Source organism: Spathaspora passalidarum (assembly GCF_000223485.1).
Source record: "Spathaspora passalidarum NRRL Y-27907 unplaced genomic scaffold SPAPAscaffold_8, whole genome shotgun sequence".
Classification (NCBI taxonomy): Eukaryota; Fungi; Ascomycota; class Pichiomycetes; order Serinales; family Debaryomycetaceae; genus Spathaspora; species Spathaspora passalidarum.
Window position 1 is genome coordinate 720,903 of NW_006767432.1, and position 19,758 is coordinate 740,660.

General features: G+C 35.2%; 7 protein-coding genes across 7 annotated transcripts; 2 read left to right on the forward strand and 5 right to left on the reverse strand. All coding sequences in view use genetic code 12, as the record gives it.

The window, feature by feature from the left end:
* Positions 1–250: 250 nt before the first annotated feature.
* On the forward strand, positions 251–1,862 carry KCH1 (Kch1p; the record flags this gene model as incomplete). Its single annotated transcript, XM_007377887.1, has 1 exon — positions 251–1,862. The coding sequence occupies one exon, from the start codon at positions 368–370 to the stop codon at positions 1,799–1,801; it is 1,434 nt and encodes a 477-aa protein (XP_007377949.1).
* Positions 1,824–2,244, reverse strand: SPAPADRAFT_63797 (uncharacterized protein; the record flags this gene model as incomplete). Its single annotated transcript, XM_007377888.1, has 2 exons — positions 1,824–2,153; positions 2,212–2,244. 2 exons carry the CDS (start codon positions 2,220–2,222, stop codon positions 1,901–1,903), a joined length of 264 nt encoding a protein of 87 aa, XP_007377950.1.
* Positions 2,245–2,434: 190 nt separating this feature from the next.
* UTP18 (Utp18p) lies at positions 2,435–4,099 on the reverse strand (the record flags this gene model as incomplete). The annotated part of the gene is made up of 1 exon (XM_007377889.1): positions 2,435–4,099. One exon carries the CDS (start codon positions 4,097–4,099, stop codon positions 2,435–2,437), a length of 1,665 nt encoding a protein of 554 aa, XP_007377951.1.
* Positions 4,100–4,430: 331 nt separating this feature from the next.
* On the reverse strand, positions 4,431–7,424 carry SPAPADRAFT_53011 (Ran GTPase-binding protein; the record flags this gene model as incomplete). Its single annotated transcript, XM_007377890.1, has 1 exon — positions 4,431–7,424. One exon carries the CDS (start codon positions 7,422–7,424, stop codon positions 4,431–4,433), a length of 2,994 nt encoding a protein of 997 aa, XP_007377952.1.
* A 132-nt stretch (positions 7,425–7,556) lies between these two features.
* SPAPADRAFT_63800 (uncharacterized protein) lies at positions 7,557–9,084 on the reverse strand (the record flags this gene model as incomplete). The annotated part of the gene is made up of 1 exon (XM_007377891.1): positions 7,557–9,084. One exon carries the CDS (start codon positions 9,049–9,051, stop codon positions 7,945–7,947), a length of 1,107 nt encoding a protein of 368 aa, XP_007377953.1.
* Positions 9,085–11,694: 2,610 nt separating this feature from the next.
* NRG1 (Nrg1p) lies at positions 11,695–12,789 on the forward strand (the record flags this gene model as incomplete). The annotated part of the gene is made up of 1 exon (XM_007377892.1): positions 11,695–12,789. One exon carries the CDS (start codon positions 11,873–11,875, stop codon positions 12,608–12,610), a length of 738 nt encoding a protein of 245 aa, XP_007377954.1.
* A 2,676-nt stretch (positions 12,790–15,465) lies between these two features.
* On the reverse strand, positions 15,466–18,267 carry SPAPADRAFT_63802 (uncharacterized protein; the record flags this gene model as incomplete). The annotated part of the gene is made up of 1 exon (XM_007377893.1): positions 15,466–18,267. One exon carries the CDS (start codon positions 18,262–18,264, stop codon positions 16,498–16,500), a length of 1,767 nt encoding a protein of 588 aa, XP_007377955.1.
* Positions 18,268–19,758: the final 1,491 nt, after the last annotated feature.

Here is a 19,758-nt window from a genome sequence, read left to right on the forward strand (position 1 = left end):
GGCCAAAAAAGATAGGTTCAACGCAGATGCTACTATCGAGAAATACTCGTTAGATGTTTCTACATTTGACGTGGTTAACGTCGATTCCTTCAAGAATTTCAAATTTTCAACTTTATTCTGGTATCTTTATATGTGGATACTAGCGTTATTAGCTATAATATTGTTGGCAACTGACATTTACACATGTTTAAATATCTTGGTGTTCAAAAAATGGGGGACAACAGACGGATATAAACCGTTTGCTTATTCTATAGCTAAATGGATCTTTACCGGGTGTATCATATTCCAATTTTGTCTCTTGGTCTACCATTGGATTTGGGGGATACACATTTACAGAACCAAGAATATCGCTCTTGTCTATTTGAACATGATTGCCAAGAGATTGTATCTGATTAAATCATACAACCATTTTTGTTTATTTAATGATATCGATGAAGGGTCATTCTTTGATTGGTCGTGCTTCTTGGTTTACAACGAATTGGATAATGCGTTACAACTCCTTGTTGCCGACACGCCAAGACAAGTTATTAATATTATGACATTGAGATTTTATGCTACTGGAGGCGAATCAAATAATAACATTCTTGCCAATATTCGATGGATAGCAGAAACAAATTTGAGACTTTCTATTATCTTGGGATTCATGTGCTTATCCCTTTTCATTTATGCTATATTCATGATAAAATTTGTATTTGCCATGGCAATGTACATTCCGATCAGATGTTCTTTAAAGGGCAATGAACAACACACTATAAAGAGTTACTGCTGTAACATTGTTAATAAGCATGTGGCCAAGGCTGTCAGACAACACCATAAACCAAAGCATGAACTTTTGAAGAAGTTCTCTGAGGATAAACTCGGCGATTTACCATTATTTCCAAGACCAGATCAAACTTATAACGATATTAAGAAGGATCCAATTATTGTACGTTCTGAAACTGCCGATTCTATACCGTTAACTAATCTTAAGCCATACACCAGGAAACCACCTCCAATTAGAAACTATTCCAGTTCCAATAGCTCATACACCATGTCTAAGTCTCTGTCGGGTACTTCTGACGCACCTACAGTGCTTCCATTCCCATTGAAGAAAGAGTCATTATCAAACCTCAGAGAAGGTAATGAATCATATAATTCACTGAATACTTTAGCTCAAGAAATGTATAGAGAACCAGAGCAAATGTATTCAACATTACAACAGCAACAACCTCAACCTTCTCGAATAGATTTATTACGCAGATCCATGAGCCAACACCAATATTTACCTCACTCTAACTCCCAAGATCAAATTTACGACCGTGACAGATCAAATCAAATATATGGCCAACAACATAATAATTCTTACTCAAGTCTTACCAGGACATTGCCGCAATCGAGCTCACAACAACAACTCTATAACCGAAGCAATTCCAACCATAATCTCACCTATAACAACACTTCCCATCAACAGCTTAACTATTCAAACTCACCGCAAGAAATTTACAACAGGAGCAATTCTAATCAACATTTGATGTATTCAAATGACGATAGATCCCAGGAGATTGATCAGACGTATCACAACTTAACTAATCAAGAAAATCCATATGAAAGTTCCTCACATAGTAGTCTGCACAACCATTCCCCAGTGTACGATTATGAAAAACAACCGGATCAATATACCAACAATAATAATGATAATAGAGAAGAAGAAGAAGAAGAAGAATTTAACTTCCCTGTCAGGAACTTTGAGCAGGAAAAATCCTCGTCAGAGTCGCTCCCGTATCCTGTTAGAGGAGTTTCTACATTTTTTGAAGACAAGTAAATAACAATCCATATAGATATAGATGAGGCACTATTTATATGCATATAACGTAAATCAGTTTATATACTCTATGTACAAGTTAATCTCTAGACCACGCCTCTACTTGGCAGCTTTCTTTTCTTCGTATTCTTTTTTCAAAATCTTCAATTCTTCATCGGAAATAGGTGGGATTGGAATATCTTCCAAATCATCACCTTGCATTTTCTTAAATGTATAAATATAAACACCAAGTGGAATAGAACCAAGGGCAATGAAGGAAATTGTGTTTCTCCAAAAGAATGGAGCACGAACTCTGTATAATGCCGGGGTTATTTGATGAGTTCTGGGGTCACGGTATCTATTATGTTCTTTTCTGAAAATGTGTTAGTAATTTCGCTAGTACTATTGAATGCCACACGATATGTACATACCGTTTATTCATTGTGTGTATCTTGTTTATTTGTGTATATGCAACTGGGCTTTGGTGTGAAGGAGTTTTTAGTTTTTCTTACCACTGGCGTTCTGAGCAAATTGAAAATTTTAACGCCAATCACGTGACTCAATCTGGTAGCACCCATCTTTAATAAACTACAATGTGGTTCTTTTTATACGTACTATTTCTATATACTATACTCCATAAGTACGTTAAATTCTCTAATAATGATCAAGTCTCCAAAGAGTAACTTTCCCTGCTTCATTACCAATAGCCAACATTTCATTATTAGGAGAAAATGCAACTGAAGTGACTTTACCCAAAGGTGTACCACTGGTTGGCCAGTTAGAATAAACGGAACCACTAGGTAAATGAACCAATCTCAAGGCATCTCTTTTACCTCTGGAAGCAACACACAATATTTGTCCGTCTGGATTGAAAACCAACGAAGAAATCGAAGTGATTAAATTCTCAACGGTCTTAATTGGCTTAGGACGTACGGTAGTTTCAGTAAAACCGTTACGGTCATATATGTTGACGATACCATTATTAGTACCAATTGCCACCCATCTATTCTTTGGACCACCAAGTTTAATCTTGGTTATACCTATACCACCATCATCAGTCCATTTTCTAAGAATTTTATTATGAATCTTTTGTTTTTTGTTGCCTTTTTGATTAGAAGTGGTATTTGCACCCAATTCATATTCCCAAACTTCACCGGCCGAGTTGACAATAATTATAAATGATTCGTCATTGGCAAATTCAAAATCAACAATTGTTCCTTCAATCTTAAATCCTCTAATATACTGTCCAGTGGCACCATTCAAGATGTTGCACCAACCGCTGTTACCAGTCAAACCTATGTAGGTTCCCTTGGAGGATATTTTGAAATATTCAAAAGATTTTTGATGTTGTTCATGTCCATATAATCTACTAATCTTTTCCACGTCTCCGTTATTCAAATCAATTTTGTTCATGTATCTTCTTCTTCCACCAGCAAAGATTAAGTTGTTTCCATTAGGTACAGGTGGTGCAAATTGAACGGTTTGTATAGGACAATTTTTAAGGAAAAATGATGTTATGAAATTATTAGCTTTACCGTCAATGTGGTATACCCTTATAGTCTTGTCAAAACCACCGGTGAGTAAGAAAGGGTGGGTTGGATGGAATGATATGGATTGAATGGCAGACTTGGCGTATTTCTGATAATTGGCATCTTTCAAACGGGATATCGCGATTCTATTAGGCGAGATTAATTTTAATTGTTTGGTGATTATAAATGATTGAGTAGTAGATAAGATGTTTAAAAGTGCATTGGTTGATCTCAGGACAGGTTCAACTTCTTCGTCAATAATTTCATCGTCAGAGTTTTCTACTTCTTCCTGTTGTTCATCGGCCCACAATGGTCTTGGATAAATCTTTTCAAATTGTGATCTTAACCTTGTGATGTATGCCCTGCCGGAAATTGTAGAGTCTTGTTGAGTCTTTCGTAACTTCCTTAGTCTATCTGAAGAAGTTAACAGGATATCAAGATGTTCATCATCACTATCTTCCCAAGCATTATCCTCATCTTCTTCGTCTTCACTTTCATCATCATGTCCTTCTTCATCGCTGTTTTCTTCTTCTTGATCCACATCCATGGCATCACCTTCATCAATGAAGAACAAATCATCGTCTTGAATATCTCCCAATTCATCATCCCCATCTATATCCTGATCACTTCCCCCTTCATCAATATCTTCTTCTTCGTCTTCAGAGTAATCAAATAAATTGTCAACCTTCTTTAAATTTGATTCAAATCCCAGTTTGTCTCCAAACACGAGCTTTTCAAGAAGAAGCTCTTCTTCATCCTTGGGAGGGATTTCCACTTCTCCTTTATCCATCATGAATCTGTCTGTGTGAAAGTTAGAAGCTTAATAACAATACATACCAGATCTCATCTCATTGAAAAAAAATCTTTGGCAGCGCTACCCTCATCTGGTACAGAATTTTTGGTCGTGCCATTTGGTGAATTACAGCGCTACCAATGTCCAAATACAGAATTTGGTAACGTACCGTAAACAAATAGAGTACTATTCAAGAAACAGAAGTACATTCCAATTATAAGATATTAAATCTACGTAAGACTAAAGATAATATTAAATATATGTCCATTTTTTTAATAATCCTATATATTTTGTTTTCTATTACACGTAATATAACGTTTCTTCTCCTCTATTTCCCTCCTTTTATCTTTGTAACAAAGGTGATAAAATACTTTTTAAAGTCCTTTAATTCATCTTGGATCAAATTGGTACAGAATTCATTCATCAAATTCTGAGATAATCCCATATCCAGAAGATATCTTGACAAATAATTAAGGAATGCATCACCTTTTCTAATTTGGTATGTTTTTAATAATACAGCGATTTCCTGGGCAATCATTCTAAATTGGGCATCATTTAAGTCAAACTCGGCACGTTGAAATGGCAATTCAAATGAAAGGTGGACAACTCTATTCATAAGAAATTCGTCAATTCCTTCCACGGCAGGCAAGGCTGCGCTGTATTTATCTTCAGAGTCAACAATCTTTCCTCCATATCCAAATATATTGACAATGTTTACCAATTGAGAAATGGCAAGTTTTGAAACAGAAGTATCCGATAAATCATATGCATATTCAAACACTTTACCAATTACTTCCGGGAATTCCAGCTTGTTGGTTTCTGTGATTAATAAACTTGAACAATGGTTGATGATAATTGCACTTAAAAAGTTCAAAACCGACTTCTTCAAAAAGTTTTCATCACGAATTACATCTGGGATAATTTCTCCATCACTCTTGGAGTCTTTCTTTAATACTTCAAAGATAGTCTTGAATAATGAGCTCAAGAAGTTGTTTAACAATTGATAAATGTTTTCATCGTGTTGGTAATTATGAACAATCTGTCCCAAGAAGCTTAGGAAATCACTAAGCTCATGCAATTGTAAATTAGGAGCCGACCAAATCAAGGTAATCAATTGACTTAAATGCATGCTGATACTACTCTTCAATATAGGAATAAATCTTGCAAATGAAAACCTTGAAGCATCTCTGATCATTTCAGATTTAGAAAAATTTTCCAAAGTAATAAGAACAACTCTGGCTGCATTGTTGATTTTATCAATGATTTCGTTTGCATACTTCATATTGTATTCATAATCATAACCTCTAACAATTGTTCCAATAGCCATTAACGAATGGTGTGCTTGTAATGTGACCAATGGATCATCTGGACGGGTCAGTTGAATTCCAATACAATTCTCTAAATCACTAAACAATGGTTGGAAAATCAAGTCAATAAGTTTCACCTTCAAGGATTCATCTTGCATTAACGAAATCAATAATCCCATGGTTTCAAATAAGTATTGTTGATTGTTGAAATTACCATTTTCTACAACATCATTATCTTCATCAGTATGTGGCAATTCTGCTTTAATAACTAATAATGGTTGGATTTTGATAATAATCTTTTCAAGCAATTCCTCACTTAATCTTGGTTTGGTCAATTTCATGAATCGGAATAACAAGTACCAACTTCTAAGTCTAACCTTTTCAATCTCATTAAATAAACCAAGTGGACTAGTGAAAATTTCCAAAATCCGGATAATTAAATCGGTGCGGTTAACATGCTGGTTTAAATATGTATAATGTTTCACAATAATATCGAAAAATTCCAATTGGATTCTTGGATGTCCAATTTCCAACAATATATCAGAATTAATCAACTTAATTAAAAACTCTTGGAAAATCATATATGGTTTACTTTCATTGATGCTTGATTTTGGCAAATTAATCAAATTGTTTCTCAAACTTTCTGAAAAGTTTCTCAATTCATACAATCCCAATTCCAACTTTCGCCAATCTGACTTGTCTTTATTATTGAAAATGGATTCATTTATAACTATAGGGATCGCATTCAAATATAATTCGGGGTTTAATATTGCAATTGTATCTTGGAATGTCTTTAACTTCTGTCTGATTTCCAAGAATTGTTCAGTTTCCTCATTATCGGATTCATCTATACCCTCTTGATCGTCATCAAACTTCATTTTCAAGATGACTTTATTCAACAAGTTAGATAATAACTCAGTTGAACTTAAAGCTGGATTCTTTTTACATAATAATAAATATTGCTGAATGAATGGAAACACTTGTTGACTGACATCATCATATTCATGACTCAATAATGAGAAGATCATAGGCCACAAGGTAAACAATTCATTAGATGCAGAACTAGTTAAATCAGGTTGATTATCTAATACTATCAATAATTCATGTCCAATTTGATTCACCAATTTGGCAATATGCTCCATAAAATCAATATCATTTGTGTTCAAATCTATGGAGTTGATAACAGTGGTCAAGTTCAATAATCTGATTAATTCTAGTTTATTAGCAGGGTTCATCTTTTTGGAAATGACTTCGATTAAAGTTTCACAAGTAGTGTTTCTTTCTGGACCGCCTCTGGTTAAGTAACCAAGGATTAAGTTGACAAATTCTGGGGTCACAAATAACCCAATTTCCATCCAACTGATATAACTACCAACTATTTTAAGAGTGTTTTCTAGTATTTCACTGGTGTAATTATATTCATTGCATAAAATCTTTGACCAGCTTGCAACTAATGTTTCCATATCATGGAGTCTAATATGATCTTTTAATAAGTTGTTACGATCTTGACCTTCTCTGGTTCTTGAAATAAACTTATCACCAATTTCCAGGTGAATGGCAAGAATAATTCTGGTATAATAGTCAACAGCAAGTTGCAGTTGCCCATTGGTACCAATAATGCTAAGTAAGTCCTTTATAAAATTAGGGTAGATTTCAATATATACAAAACAGAACACTTTGGCAAAGATTTGTGAAAGTTTATTTCTGGAATGAGGAGCATCCTTAATATCTTTAGTGATATATTCTTGTAAAACTTTGAATATGGAGTTGTTTAATGCAAATAATTGTTCTTTGGATAATTTATCAATGTTTTCGTCAATGACTTGATATACAAAGAACTTTAGTTCTGGGTTGACCGGATCAGTTGAAGATTTGATCAATATATCCAAACATGACTTGTATCCTTCCTCAGTGGACTTGATTTGGTTTATAAATTCAAAAGCTTGGTTCTTGAGGTTAACGTCAGCAGTTCCACTGAGAGCAATCTCTACTGCTTGATGAATCTGTTGTTCCATGAACCAGTGTTATTTCAGTAGTTACTTGAATAGTTCCAGTGGTTGGTAGGAAGGATGGTGTGGAGTGTGGCGTGAGAATTTTATTCGCCTTGCTGATTTAAATATGAATGTGTCTGTGGGTTATGAATGACTAATGGGTGTAACTTTATCGTTTAGTATATGCTGCTATATAGTTACCGTCTTCTTCTTCTCCTTTAGATTTATATTGATGCTACAAATCCAACTTCATATGAGAATTTCTATGCTGTTGAAAGCTTGTATATGGTGTCCCCCTGGTTGTAAAACTTTTTTGGTTGTCAAAAACTTTTTGGCAACAGCAAAATTGAGGCAGATGAAGTTCACAGAAGAAAAACAAAAAAAAAAAATTTTTGAAAATTTTTTTGATTCCACACACGACTGTTCTTCATAACTAGAACCATGCAAAGTATACGAGGATGTTTAGACGATAAGTTAGGTGTCCGATTTTAGCTGATACTATACATAGTATATACATAGTATATACATAATGCACAAATATTGGTTAATCCAAGACAGCATATTTCTTTAAGTTGTCTGGGATAGCATCGTACAAGTTCTTTTCTTGCAACCAGGTCTTGGAAAAGATACGGTCGACATATTTATGAGCTGAATCAGCTAAGATGGTGACAACATTGCTTCCTTCAGGCAAGGTCTTGGCAACTTCACATGCAGCAACCACATTCAATGCACCAGTTCCTCCAAGGTACAATCCTTCTTCATCCAACAATCTGTAAACCATGGCGATAGAGTCTTCATCTGGAATTTTTACAGCATCGTCAATCAATTCTATATCTGGCTGCAAATTGTCAGTGACTCTACCTTGACCAATCCCTTCGGTAAAGGATGATCCACCTCGGATCATTTCCTTTCCATCAGACTTGATGTATGAATACAAAACAGATCCTGGTGGATCAGCCAAGACTGCCTTAACTTGACCATTGGAAATAGTCTTCAAGTATCTGGTGACACCAGCAAAAGTACCACCAGTACCAGTAGAACAAGTAAATGCATCCACTTTACCATCCAATTGGGCCCAAATTTCTGGCCCAGTAGTTTCAATATGTGCTTGTCTGTTGGCAATGTTGTCGAATTGGTTGGTCCATACAGCATTGTCCAATCTTTCGGCGTGCCTCTTGGCTTGATGGTTATAATTTTCAGGATCAGTAAAAGCAACTGCAGGAACAGGATGAACTTCGGCACCTAACAATCTTAATGTTTCAATCTTGGTTTTTGATTGGGTATTTGGCATGTAGATAACACACTTGTAACCTTTAGCTCTACACACATGTGCTAAACCAATACCAGTATTACCGGCGGTACCTTCGACAATGGTACCACCAGCTTTGATTAATCCCTTCTTTTCGGCATCTTCAATGACATATAAGGCAGCACGATCCTTAATTGACCCACCTGGGTTCATAAATTCAGCCTTGGCATATATGTTTCTTCCCACTGATTTGGAAATATTTGGCAATCTCAATAATGGAGTATTACCAATTGCACCAGGGAATCCACTTTCACTGACCAAAGGAATGAAAGGAAGTGAGACTGGGGGTTGTTGCTTGTTGAGGGAAATAGAAATGAACCTCTTGGACACTCTACTTAACATCGTTGGAAATTGATCTAGAATATGTTTCAATACGATATCCCACTCAATAAATCCGTTGAAATTTGAATCACTTTTTCTTTTTCCGAAATTTGTATATCTCACGTGATCCTGAGTTACAAGCTTGGGGGAGACGGAGTTTGCAAATTCCTTGATTAACAGCACCAATTACAACTGGACACCACCACTTCTGATAAATCTTAAAGCAAGACATGTGTAGTCATGTAGCAATGAAAGAAATTAGTTCATAATTTTTATTCTGTAGAACTGGCGATTTTCAAATCTAGTTGGAAGATTTAAACTTGTTACTTTATTAGTTAACTGAATACCCAAGAATAAGAAAAGATATTAGATTTTTGATAACCATGACTGTAATTCCCAGTCAAGATCACATATTCACTAGACGGATACAATTTTGAGACTATAAAAGTTCTCTAATTTACCAGAATAACCACTAATTGTAACTACGACTCTGAATACCTTCAATCCTGCTAAATCCGATCTCACGGACTTATTAACAAGTCACACTAAGTTTAATTGTATGTGCCTCATGCTCAAATCATGCTTCAGGCAAAATTGCTTAAAAAATATGTTTGAATAGAGTTTGCTAAAACAAGCTTTACATCTCACAGAACTTTGCATCCGTGGAAATAGAAAAGCATGATAAGATCTCACTATGCCGTGATTCTATTGGTGGAGAGACTTCAAAGTAATCCCTGCATGAATTAAAGTATTAGTCATAGGGAAATAGATTATGTCTTGGTTTTACTCCATAAACGTGCATTTGACACGTCCCCTCTTTTTTGAGTATCCACGGAATATGACATCATCGTTCAACTCTGGCATAATCTTCAGTTATCGTCGCGAAGTTTTGCAATTTTCAATAAGTATATCTAAATAAACATCCATATTGTACCTTCAATTGATTTACCACCTTTTTTTTTTTGGAACTAATTACTTAATATTTGCTAAACAAGTGATTATAAAACAAAAAAAAAGAGTGTGTTTCTTGTGGCGCGATAAGATCAAGATTTTCGGACTTGTTTGATAGAACGCCGAAGAATAGCCAAGAAAAATAGTTGCAATATCAACAACAATCCATAACGCAATTATTACTATTTGAACTTGCGTATATGTCATAAACCGTACGCTGTAGTTATTATAACCGAAAAGGATGCATTGCAGGAGAAAATATTAGACCAATTAAAACAAGCCACAGCGCATTGTTAAACGGCAAATGTAATATTGAACCCTCAGGTTGGCAATAAGGGGATAGCTACCAGCTATTTGAAAATATCTGCCTATAGTACTGACTAAAACCAAGATTAATATTGAAATCATAAGTAGTGCACATTCTAAGATAATCTTGTCACTTCCTAGAAGTTGTATGGAAATTTATTTCCGCTTTGGATACAATATTTCGCGATTATTTCCTTTTCATACTTTCCCTGTAGGGCCAAGGTTGTAACAACCAGATATAATTTAATTCATTTCTCAGTCACGCTTGTAGTATCTGTAAATAGACAAAATTATTATGGGAATTTCTGTCTTGGTAAACATCTCACATGAAATGGTGTAGTTGAGCATCTGTCGATTGTCAACACGACGTTGCAACAGGTATTAGCGAAACCAAATCGAGGTATATTTCGGAAAACTTTGCTTAGATAAACCCCGCTACGAGCCCCGCTTCTTACCCTATATGAAGCCATTGATGTCATGACATAATGAAAATGAAATGTTCCATCTGTAACGAACCTATTGAATTCGCACCACCTAGCAAAACACCTAAAAAATAACAGCCTAAAAAATAATTTTAGATTATTTTAGTTGTCCTGATTAAGACAGGTTTTTTTAGCTTAATTATTAAAAAATAAAGTTGAGGTTCATGAGTATTATCAATTTGCAAAAATATAATCATGCAGATATTGCGTGGGTTCCTATGCACGATTCACTTCAACCATTATTTCATCATGTCCTCAATTTTCTTGCCAGCAAACTATGGGATTTATTTGGTTGGATAACTTGGGTTACACGCCTGAATCCCAAGCAAATCAAATAGGTTGTATCAACCCACTGTATAATCTAGGTTACATGTTTCCCATCCAGTCTCCATAATTGGCATCGTAGCATTTCCAACTACACCCTGGAAATATCTTGGCTGATTTCTGTCTGGGGACTTTTGATTTTTTACGTTTTGACCAAAAAAAAAAGTCATAACCAGTGCATTCCGTCATTCAAAAAGCTTCGCCATGCAAGGTGTTTCGTTTGGCATTTTGCAGATGAACTTTTTAATAATAATCAAAAGAAAAGGGAAGGTTAGTAATATGCCGACTGACCTCGCCCTGCACGATTTGAGTGAGAAACAATATTTTAAATCTTGAATGAATGTAATAAAAAATACCAGTGACTAAAAAATATCATCGATTTTAATTTTCTTTCTTTACTTTTCTTTTTTTTATTTGCTTTTTTTAAAGACAATAATTTTTTTAATTAATATTTCTTTGCAGTAAATAATATTACCAAAATTAAGCACTAGTTTTTATTTTAATCTCATTTTACTTTTTCTTGGTTCGAGCTCCAAGGAACAAATATATTTTGATATTTAAATATCAACTGAAATCCCCAAACCAATTTCTTTAAATTGATATGCCATTCATTCAACTCTACTTTTTTTGGTATTTCTATTCAACTTAACGATCAAGCTATAATTATTAATAAGGAGTTCAAATAGAAATTCCCGTCAAGTACAAATAACCGCTTTGCTGCTAAAATACTACACAATAAGAAAAATACGTAATTTAGCCGCTGATTAAAAATAGACACAATGCTTTACGGTCACCAGACATTTACCAAAGTACCTTCTGGTATTTCAAACTTGGAAAAGTTGGCATCAACATCTTTGCCTTCATTCAACGAGTTGCTCACATCCATCCCATTACCTAATGAATTCAGGTCACGTCAATCATCAGTTGCATCCTCTTATGACAGTTCTCCTCAACATCCAGCAACAATATCAGTACCATATTCACAAACAACTCCTAGGTTACGCATGGTTCAATACCTGCCATCTTCAATTTCCCATGCTCTGCCTAATCCACCGCAACAATTCATGCAACCATACGCGGCATACTCATATCAAACATATATGCCAGCAGGATACCATTCACCATGGGGTGGTTCTATAAATGGTGCTCCACCAAGTCAACATATCATCGCTACAACTATGACTAGTCCAACCACGTTGAATGGAACCACAGCTTTTGATAATAAGATACGGTCACATTCCACTAGTGATTTAGTTATGACTGGAAATGGTATCTTGGTCAAGGACTCAAAGAGAAAACACGTTTGTAAGGTGTGTTCAAGGTCGTTCACTACATCTGGTCACTTGGCAAGACATAATAGAATTCATACTGGAGAGCGTAAGCATGTATGCCCTTGGCCTACTTGTGACACTAGATTTGCAAGACAAGATAATTGTATGCAACATTATAAGACACATACAAATGGCAAGAATAAGAGGTCAAGGACTAGCAAACTTTCAACAAAGAGCTTTTCTTGAATTGAAAAGAAGAGGTTCTATTATGAGTAACGACAAACACTAAATATACGGTTCATTTCTTGGTTTGGTTTTAATTTGTTATTGTTGGTTTAGTTCTTTTGGTTTATTTTGCGTTGAAAAACGCAAACGGGTTTAAAAAGAATGTATTCATTGTATAGTAAATACATGCTGTAAACGATTATTCATTTATTGTAGTAAAAGAATTTGTTCAACAAAAAAAGGCTGCAAATGGGGCAAATGTTTGTACTTGAATAAAGTTTGTAATGGCTCAGAGGAATTGCCCAAGAGACTGACATTCCAATTGCAGGTAAACTTCTCCTTCGCCTCAATTCCTTGGCTCTTTAATTTTGCTAGTTACGCAAAATCGTTCACATCTGTTGGGGTAGCAGCCCCTCAAATTAGATTAAACTAAATAAACAAGCCAAAAAAAAAAATTAAAATTAAAAATAAATTCTTTAGAGTTTTAAAAACTTTAAACATTCTTGGTTTGAGGTTTATTTACGGAATAAGCGACTTTCAATTCTACAAATACAACCCCTCTTGCTCCTTTAAAGCTAAATTTTCTTGTTTTATATCAAATTTGGTTGTATATGAGACGACTTTTGTGTTTCATTTTATTTAAATCTCCAAGATTTTATTTAACTTGTTGGGTTTTGTACTTTTATAACCTGGCATCAGGTCTCATAATCATAAAGCTCTAGCTTGGCTTAATCACCTGATTTATTATCTCCACCCTTGACAATCCTGAAAAGTTTAATTCTACAGCCTTCGCCGTTGCCGTTGAGATTTCGCGTTGTTTATTTTGTTCATGATCGCTAGCTTGGTGATTACACAGAAATTAAGCGATTATTTTAACAAACGCAAACCGCGGTAAGATAGATGTGCGTAAACAGATGGTATTATCTTGGTAGAAACTTTTTCCGCCTTAATTGCAATGTCACTTAAACATTGTGGCCAAGAACTCTATTTTCCCCAGGATTTGGGGCGAAAAGCCAAGAAATAAAAGTAAATCTCGATAGCTTTTCTTATCCCCCAACTTTAAAACATATGCCACATGCTTGGTCCTGGCTCAAACAAGTATTTTAATCCTTAAAAATAAAATACCATTGTATGTAAGTAACAGTGATTAGTAAGCGAATTAAAGTTTGGAAATGTTGGGGACATATTTTTGAGGCTAGTTTAAAGGGAATGGTCCAAAATATTATGATAAATTTCACAAGATAGTTATAAATGGCCCTGTCTCACTACTAACCACTCTTATCCAAACCCCTTTTATAGAAGAAGAGATGAAAATCTACAAATAGAAGAAATTTGAAAGAAATTATTTTTAAAGAGCAGGAGCCATTCGAGAGAGTTAAGGATATTGGGGTAATTTTTTTTTTTTTGTAAAAACTTCTTGGTGAAAATTTTGCATGTCTGTATTTCCTCCTGTTAAGAAGGTTTTATGTTTTTACTTAATGATGCCCAGTAATCTAATGCAATATTCAAAATTTCGAACTAAGATGCATATATCTAAAGATATTCTCCTCTTTGATGAGTTTGTCCGAGGATTTTTAAACTTTTAAGTTCTGCCAACATTTGACATTTCCTTGTGAAGTTTACAAGCAGGTTCCAAGCAGGTTCCAAGCCACAATTGAGTTTGTTGTATGGTGATAACAATTATGTTACAAGGTAGTGATTTTCTTCTGATATTAAATGATAATCCTCTCATGTAACAAATGTGTGCATTATAAAGTTCCATAATAAAGTCAAGTAATTTATAGGGTTCAAATTTAAAGTTTGCTAGTTGTAACTTTAATTATTTTTGAAGCTGTGAACGATTCCTATACTAAATAGGGCCATGTATTCCAGCACTGACAATTGTAGAAGTGCACACTATAAGCATGAAAGTCAGATTATGAGATCTATTTCGACCTTAGATTTCCTGTTTCAACAGATAGTGGTTGAATTTCGCTTATAGTTTCTAGACAATGTAATTTTATTTTCTTTTTTATGGAACCTTCCCTGCCCATACGGCGGAAATTTGTCTGCATGAATTATTTTTCTGATTAAAAATTTTATAGACAATTATTTTTTGGGGATTGAGATCTTCTACGTACCTGTTCCATTTGCAACGTAATAATGTGAAAAATTTCAGGTGACGAAGAGGAGAAGCAGCATTTGCTTTGAAACTTTTACTCTGAAGGTGGCTACTATTGTTTCATATCATCAAAGGGTATCATCAAAGGATTAGAAACATGCTAGATCTGGTCATCAAATAGCTATCGGAGAATCTGATGTTAATAGGTGATGTAATATCCAACATTAACGTCGGCACGGAAACATGCAGTAGCAATGACATAAAATAAACATCAAAAAATCTTTCTAGAAGAAAACAACGATGAAAATATTCCACAAAAAGGGTTTTAGATCGGAAGTGTTCCTTTGTTTGAACTGGTCTCAGTACCTGTGATTACCTCGAATCTGAAACTCGAAAATTATTATTCTTACGTATCGGAAATTTAACCCATTCTACATGAAATTGCCGCAACTAGAATCGCCTTATTGCAAAGCCACGCCTGTTACATACTGGAACAAGACCTGCGAGCAACAAAAAAATAGTTGACCATTTCAGGGTTTACAATTATTCCGAACAATAGGGCGATGAAAAAGAAAACAAAAAAAATATATTGAACTCCTCCGATGGGCGTTTGTGTGTGTGTGTGTGTGTGTGTGTGTGTGTGTGTGTGCGTACACGTTAAAAGATTAGTCAAGAGCAATATCGGTAAAAGTTACCAAAAAAGAAATATGTCAAGTTTAAGTCATGAATAATACATGCACGATTAACTAGTCAACACTATAACGGCGGGATTACTACATCAAGTCAGTGTCCATATGATTCCGTATGCTGATCACGCATATAAACGCAGGTACCACAGGCTGAGCATGAGGGAATGACCGAAAAAAGGTGAATGCCGTCCGATTAAACACTGAATCAAATCCCCCATTATTTTGCCGTAATGTCATACTGCAGGGATTGGGATAATGATTTGTTAGTGACATCACTTGTTTATGTTTACTATGCGGAACTATTTTCCACGGCCCGTGATCATCATTTTCTTGGAAACCCAAAAATATTATTAATTACGAGCAATAATTACAGATCAGAATTTTCAGTAAAGTTTTATGAAAAAAAAAATTGCATTAATAATATCTACAACATTTCCGTGATCCATGTTATTATTTCGGAATTTCACAATGGAAGTACCTTTACCAACAGTGAAACGCCTAAATGCTCTTAATATCGCACGTTATCGTGGTACAGCGCAACGGATACATTGATACTGGTCCCGAAAATCCGCCGAGAAATTGATATGTATTTTGACTAAATTCCTTGCAGCTTTACACTGTTTAACTCCATCGGATTTATCGTCATTCAAAATTTCCACCTTTAATCACCTTGGTAGATCGCCCCTACAAAGAAAATATCTCAAACACTGGTGGGTGAACGCCCTGCAGCTATGGATAAGGGAGGTGTATGACGGTACATTGTTTAACCGGTTTCTTTTTTTTTTTGGAGGGCGAACCAGATTAGAAAATATCTCACTAGAAATATTAGGTTACATAAAAAATAAGTGTGAACAATGAAAAAGAAGGTTCGGGGAAAGGCGTATCGATTGAAGTAATAAAATATACAGAAAACGTTGGATTAATTTGGATTATTTTGATAACTGTGCATGAAGCATGATGCATTTAATTTATAGAGTAGGGTTCTAGAAGCTCACAATACGAAATACTTTAGAGAATCAATCACGTAGTTTTTCCGACTCAGGGTGAGCCCCTCTGGTCCCCTTATCAGAGTCTAAGAATAGCCTGTCTCTCTATTAAACGTAGATATATACCTATGATTAAGCAACATCATAAACATTTTCATAAAAATGGGTTCCATTAATTTCATGGTCAAACATATAGCTCACCCCATTAAGTATGCATTTCCTCATGTTTAATCTGAATTCTTCATCACCACCATCCATGAACTTCTCTTCGTCCTCGGCTTCAGCATTACCCCTGTTTAAATTAAGAACATCAAGAACTAACCAGTTAAGGTAATGAGTGATTGCTACTGGAATATGCATGTAAACCGATTCATCGAATTCGCAACGGTACTTGTTAGGAAGAATATCTTGGTCTTCGTCAAATTCTCCTTGGTCAATTAGTTCTTCCTCATAGCACTTAAAATCCTTGAATGTGGCATTACTATGGAAATCCCATAATTTGTTCATCAATGGGAATCGAAGTTGAGAAAGCTGGGTAAGAAGTTCATCCTGGATCATTCTCTTATTAAGTTGATGCGCTATAGTGGTGAACAAATGTGACGCATTCAAGTCACGGAATGCACCAAGCTTGTTATTGAAATATTTGTGATGCATGAGGTAATGATCAAGTTGGTCCAAGTATATATTGCAATGTTCACACTTGCATCCATTCCAAAGAACCAAGTTCATATATTGCTCGTATCCGGAAAATGATTCAAAAATGTTGGGTAAACTAAGGATAATGTTATGATTGTTGATGATTTTAGGTAAGACTTTCATAAAACTATCTCTTCTTCTAAAGTAATTACCTTCCATTCCATCTGGGAAATCTCCCAACGGAAGAGTTTTGTGCTTTATGGACAAGTAGATCATATGTGGTGACGAGGATAAGACGTTGGTGAGAAAGTTGAAGGTGTTCAAATCGTATACTTCGTTTTTGGCATGGGTTGGAAATATCCCACCTTGGACTATGGAAAGTTTGGTTAATTTTGGACAAATGGGGATGAGATTATAAAAATCAATCACATAATCAGTATCGTCACCATCTTTGTAACAAATCACTAATTCCAACTCCTTAAGCGTTCTCCAGGGAATTATTTCGGTCAATTGTAAGTTCAATTCCCATTCATTGAGGTTAAAGACAATCTTAAACCTTTCAAGTTTTGGCAAGTGTATTTTATGGCGAAGTAAATTATGGTTTATCCATGTCCAATACTTGTCATGGTCATCTGGTAATATCAATGATCTCAAGTTAGGACAATACTGGGGCAATGACGGCAAGTTTGTGTTCTGTCCAACTAAGATTTCCGTGATATGATCACCAAAGTACGGAACGTCATCATCAACTACAAGTGAAGTTAATTTCGTTAAAGCAGACAAATTCAATTGTTTACGCAACTCGTAGTTACCAACGTAGAACTTCTCAACTGATCCACTACTTAATACGTTGATCAATTCCTGCAATGGTTGTACCAATGAGCTATTGTTGTCAAACCCAAGCACGTGTACCTGATTAACATACGAAATCAATTCAGTATTTATAGTCAATGCTTGAATCAAAACTTTGGTTCTCGCTATAATCATTCGCATATGCACCTCCGGTTTGATCAACTTTCCTCGTACATGGGAAAATCCGTATACCACAGTTTGAACTGAGTCATGGAAGTCATTCGATCTTCCTTGTGGGTGTGGTCTTAACGGAGGATCAGGTTGAATGGTGATGCGAGAATATAATTGACGCATGCATGGGTGGTAGAGGTCATAGTTTGTAAGGGCAAGGTTTATAAGTGATTGCTGCGGAAGATATTTGATAATATAGCCTCGTATAGCCTCAGGAAGGTCAAGAAACAGGGTCGGCATGGTAAAGTAGGGGGGTTTTTGGGGGCAGTTTTACAGAGGTGGAAGTTTTAGTGAAATTTTATCATCCAACTTTTTTCCGGCATGTTGTATTTGTTTTCTTTTTTTTTCCCCATACTTTTTGGGTAAATCGATCATCGCTTTACTTACCCAACAAAATGGCTAACTTTGCAACTTGCTCCCGTTGCAACATAATAATTTTGAATAAACATGTGAATGTATGTAATACATATTTATTACCAAAATAACAATTATGTTAAGGATTGAAACTTATAGTATCCATGCTAAATCCCGAAAATTATCTCTTTTCAATATTAGATTTTCAGGGTTTATTTTTTCTCAACAATTACTTCTCTGGCCACCATCTGCAACCTTTTTAAAATATTATACGATAAATACAACCCCCTTAGTTTGGATTACCATTTGAGTTTCTAAATATAGACAAATCTAGAATATTTTTCATGGCTTTTTACTTCCCAACTTTTTGTGTGACAGAACTTCAACGGTCTGAAAAACAGGTCTAGATCTAAACCAAAGACCGACATCTATGTGAAGTAATGCAAGTGAACCATTGTGCTCCCAACCACTTGAAAATCCAATCAAGAGAACTCTCCATAATGGATCATAACCATTTAGACTGGTGTAAAATGCAGAACTCCAGGGAAGTCTAAATCTACCCTTGCTGGAGAAGCAACCCGATTTATAATTTCTAGAATTTAAGGTTACGTAAGTGGATGAAAGGAAGGAAAAGCTTAATCCCTTTTCCATAGTTAGAAACACTGGATAATGTAACCACCATGATTTAAGAAACTATTCCCTCGGCTATGCGAAAAGACAGCACGTTGATGTTGCATCCACGAAGTTGACAATGGTTCATAGTAGTTAAAAACAAAGATTTTTCAGGGCTGATATAGCTTTGAGTTGTTGCCATGACAATAATTACGATTATTACAGTGAAGCTTAGTGATTAAATTATACTACCCCTAGGGTGTTGAAAGAAGTGGTTATGATTAATGTAGGAGTATCTAGTACTAATGGTTATGACCCCCTAGCAGGAGGGTTAAGTATAATCGTGCACCTCTCTAACCTGGCAATACTAATGCATAAACACACTGATAGACGTGTTACATTGACTCCTGAACACCGACTCGGAATTGATATAGTAGAGTCAGTTATTTGTTAATATAAATCAAACGTTTGGATAGCTGAAAAAAAATTTTTGAGGATATTTTTTGATCCTTAGTAGGGAGAGCATTGTCATATATTCAAGATCTGAGCAGAGCTCGTTTCATTTTGCACCAGATCAGCAATATAGTGCAATATGTGTTCAATACTTTAAAGGATTGGCCAAATATTGGCAACCCTGAGATGGTTACCAATATAAATGATTCATAAAATGTATAAAACATTGTGACAAGAATTGTATCTTGAAAACATTCGTTAATGCATGTCATAAACAATTAACACGACAATTAGTGGTAATTACAGACCCGTGTA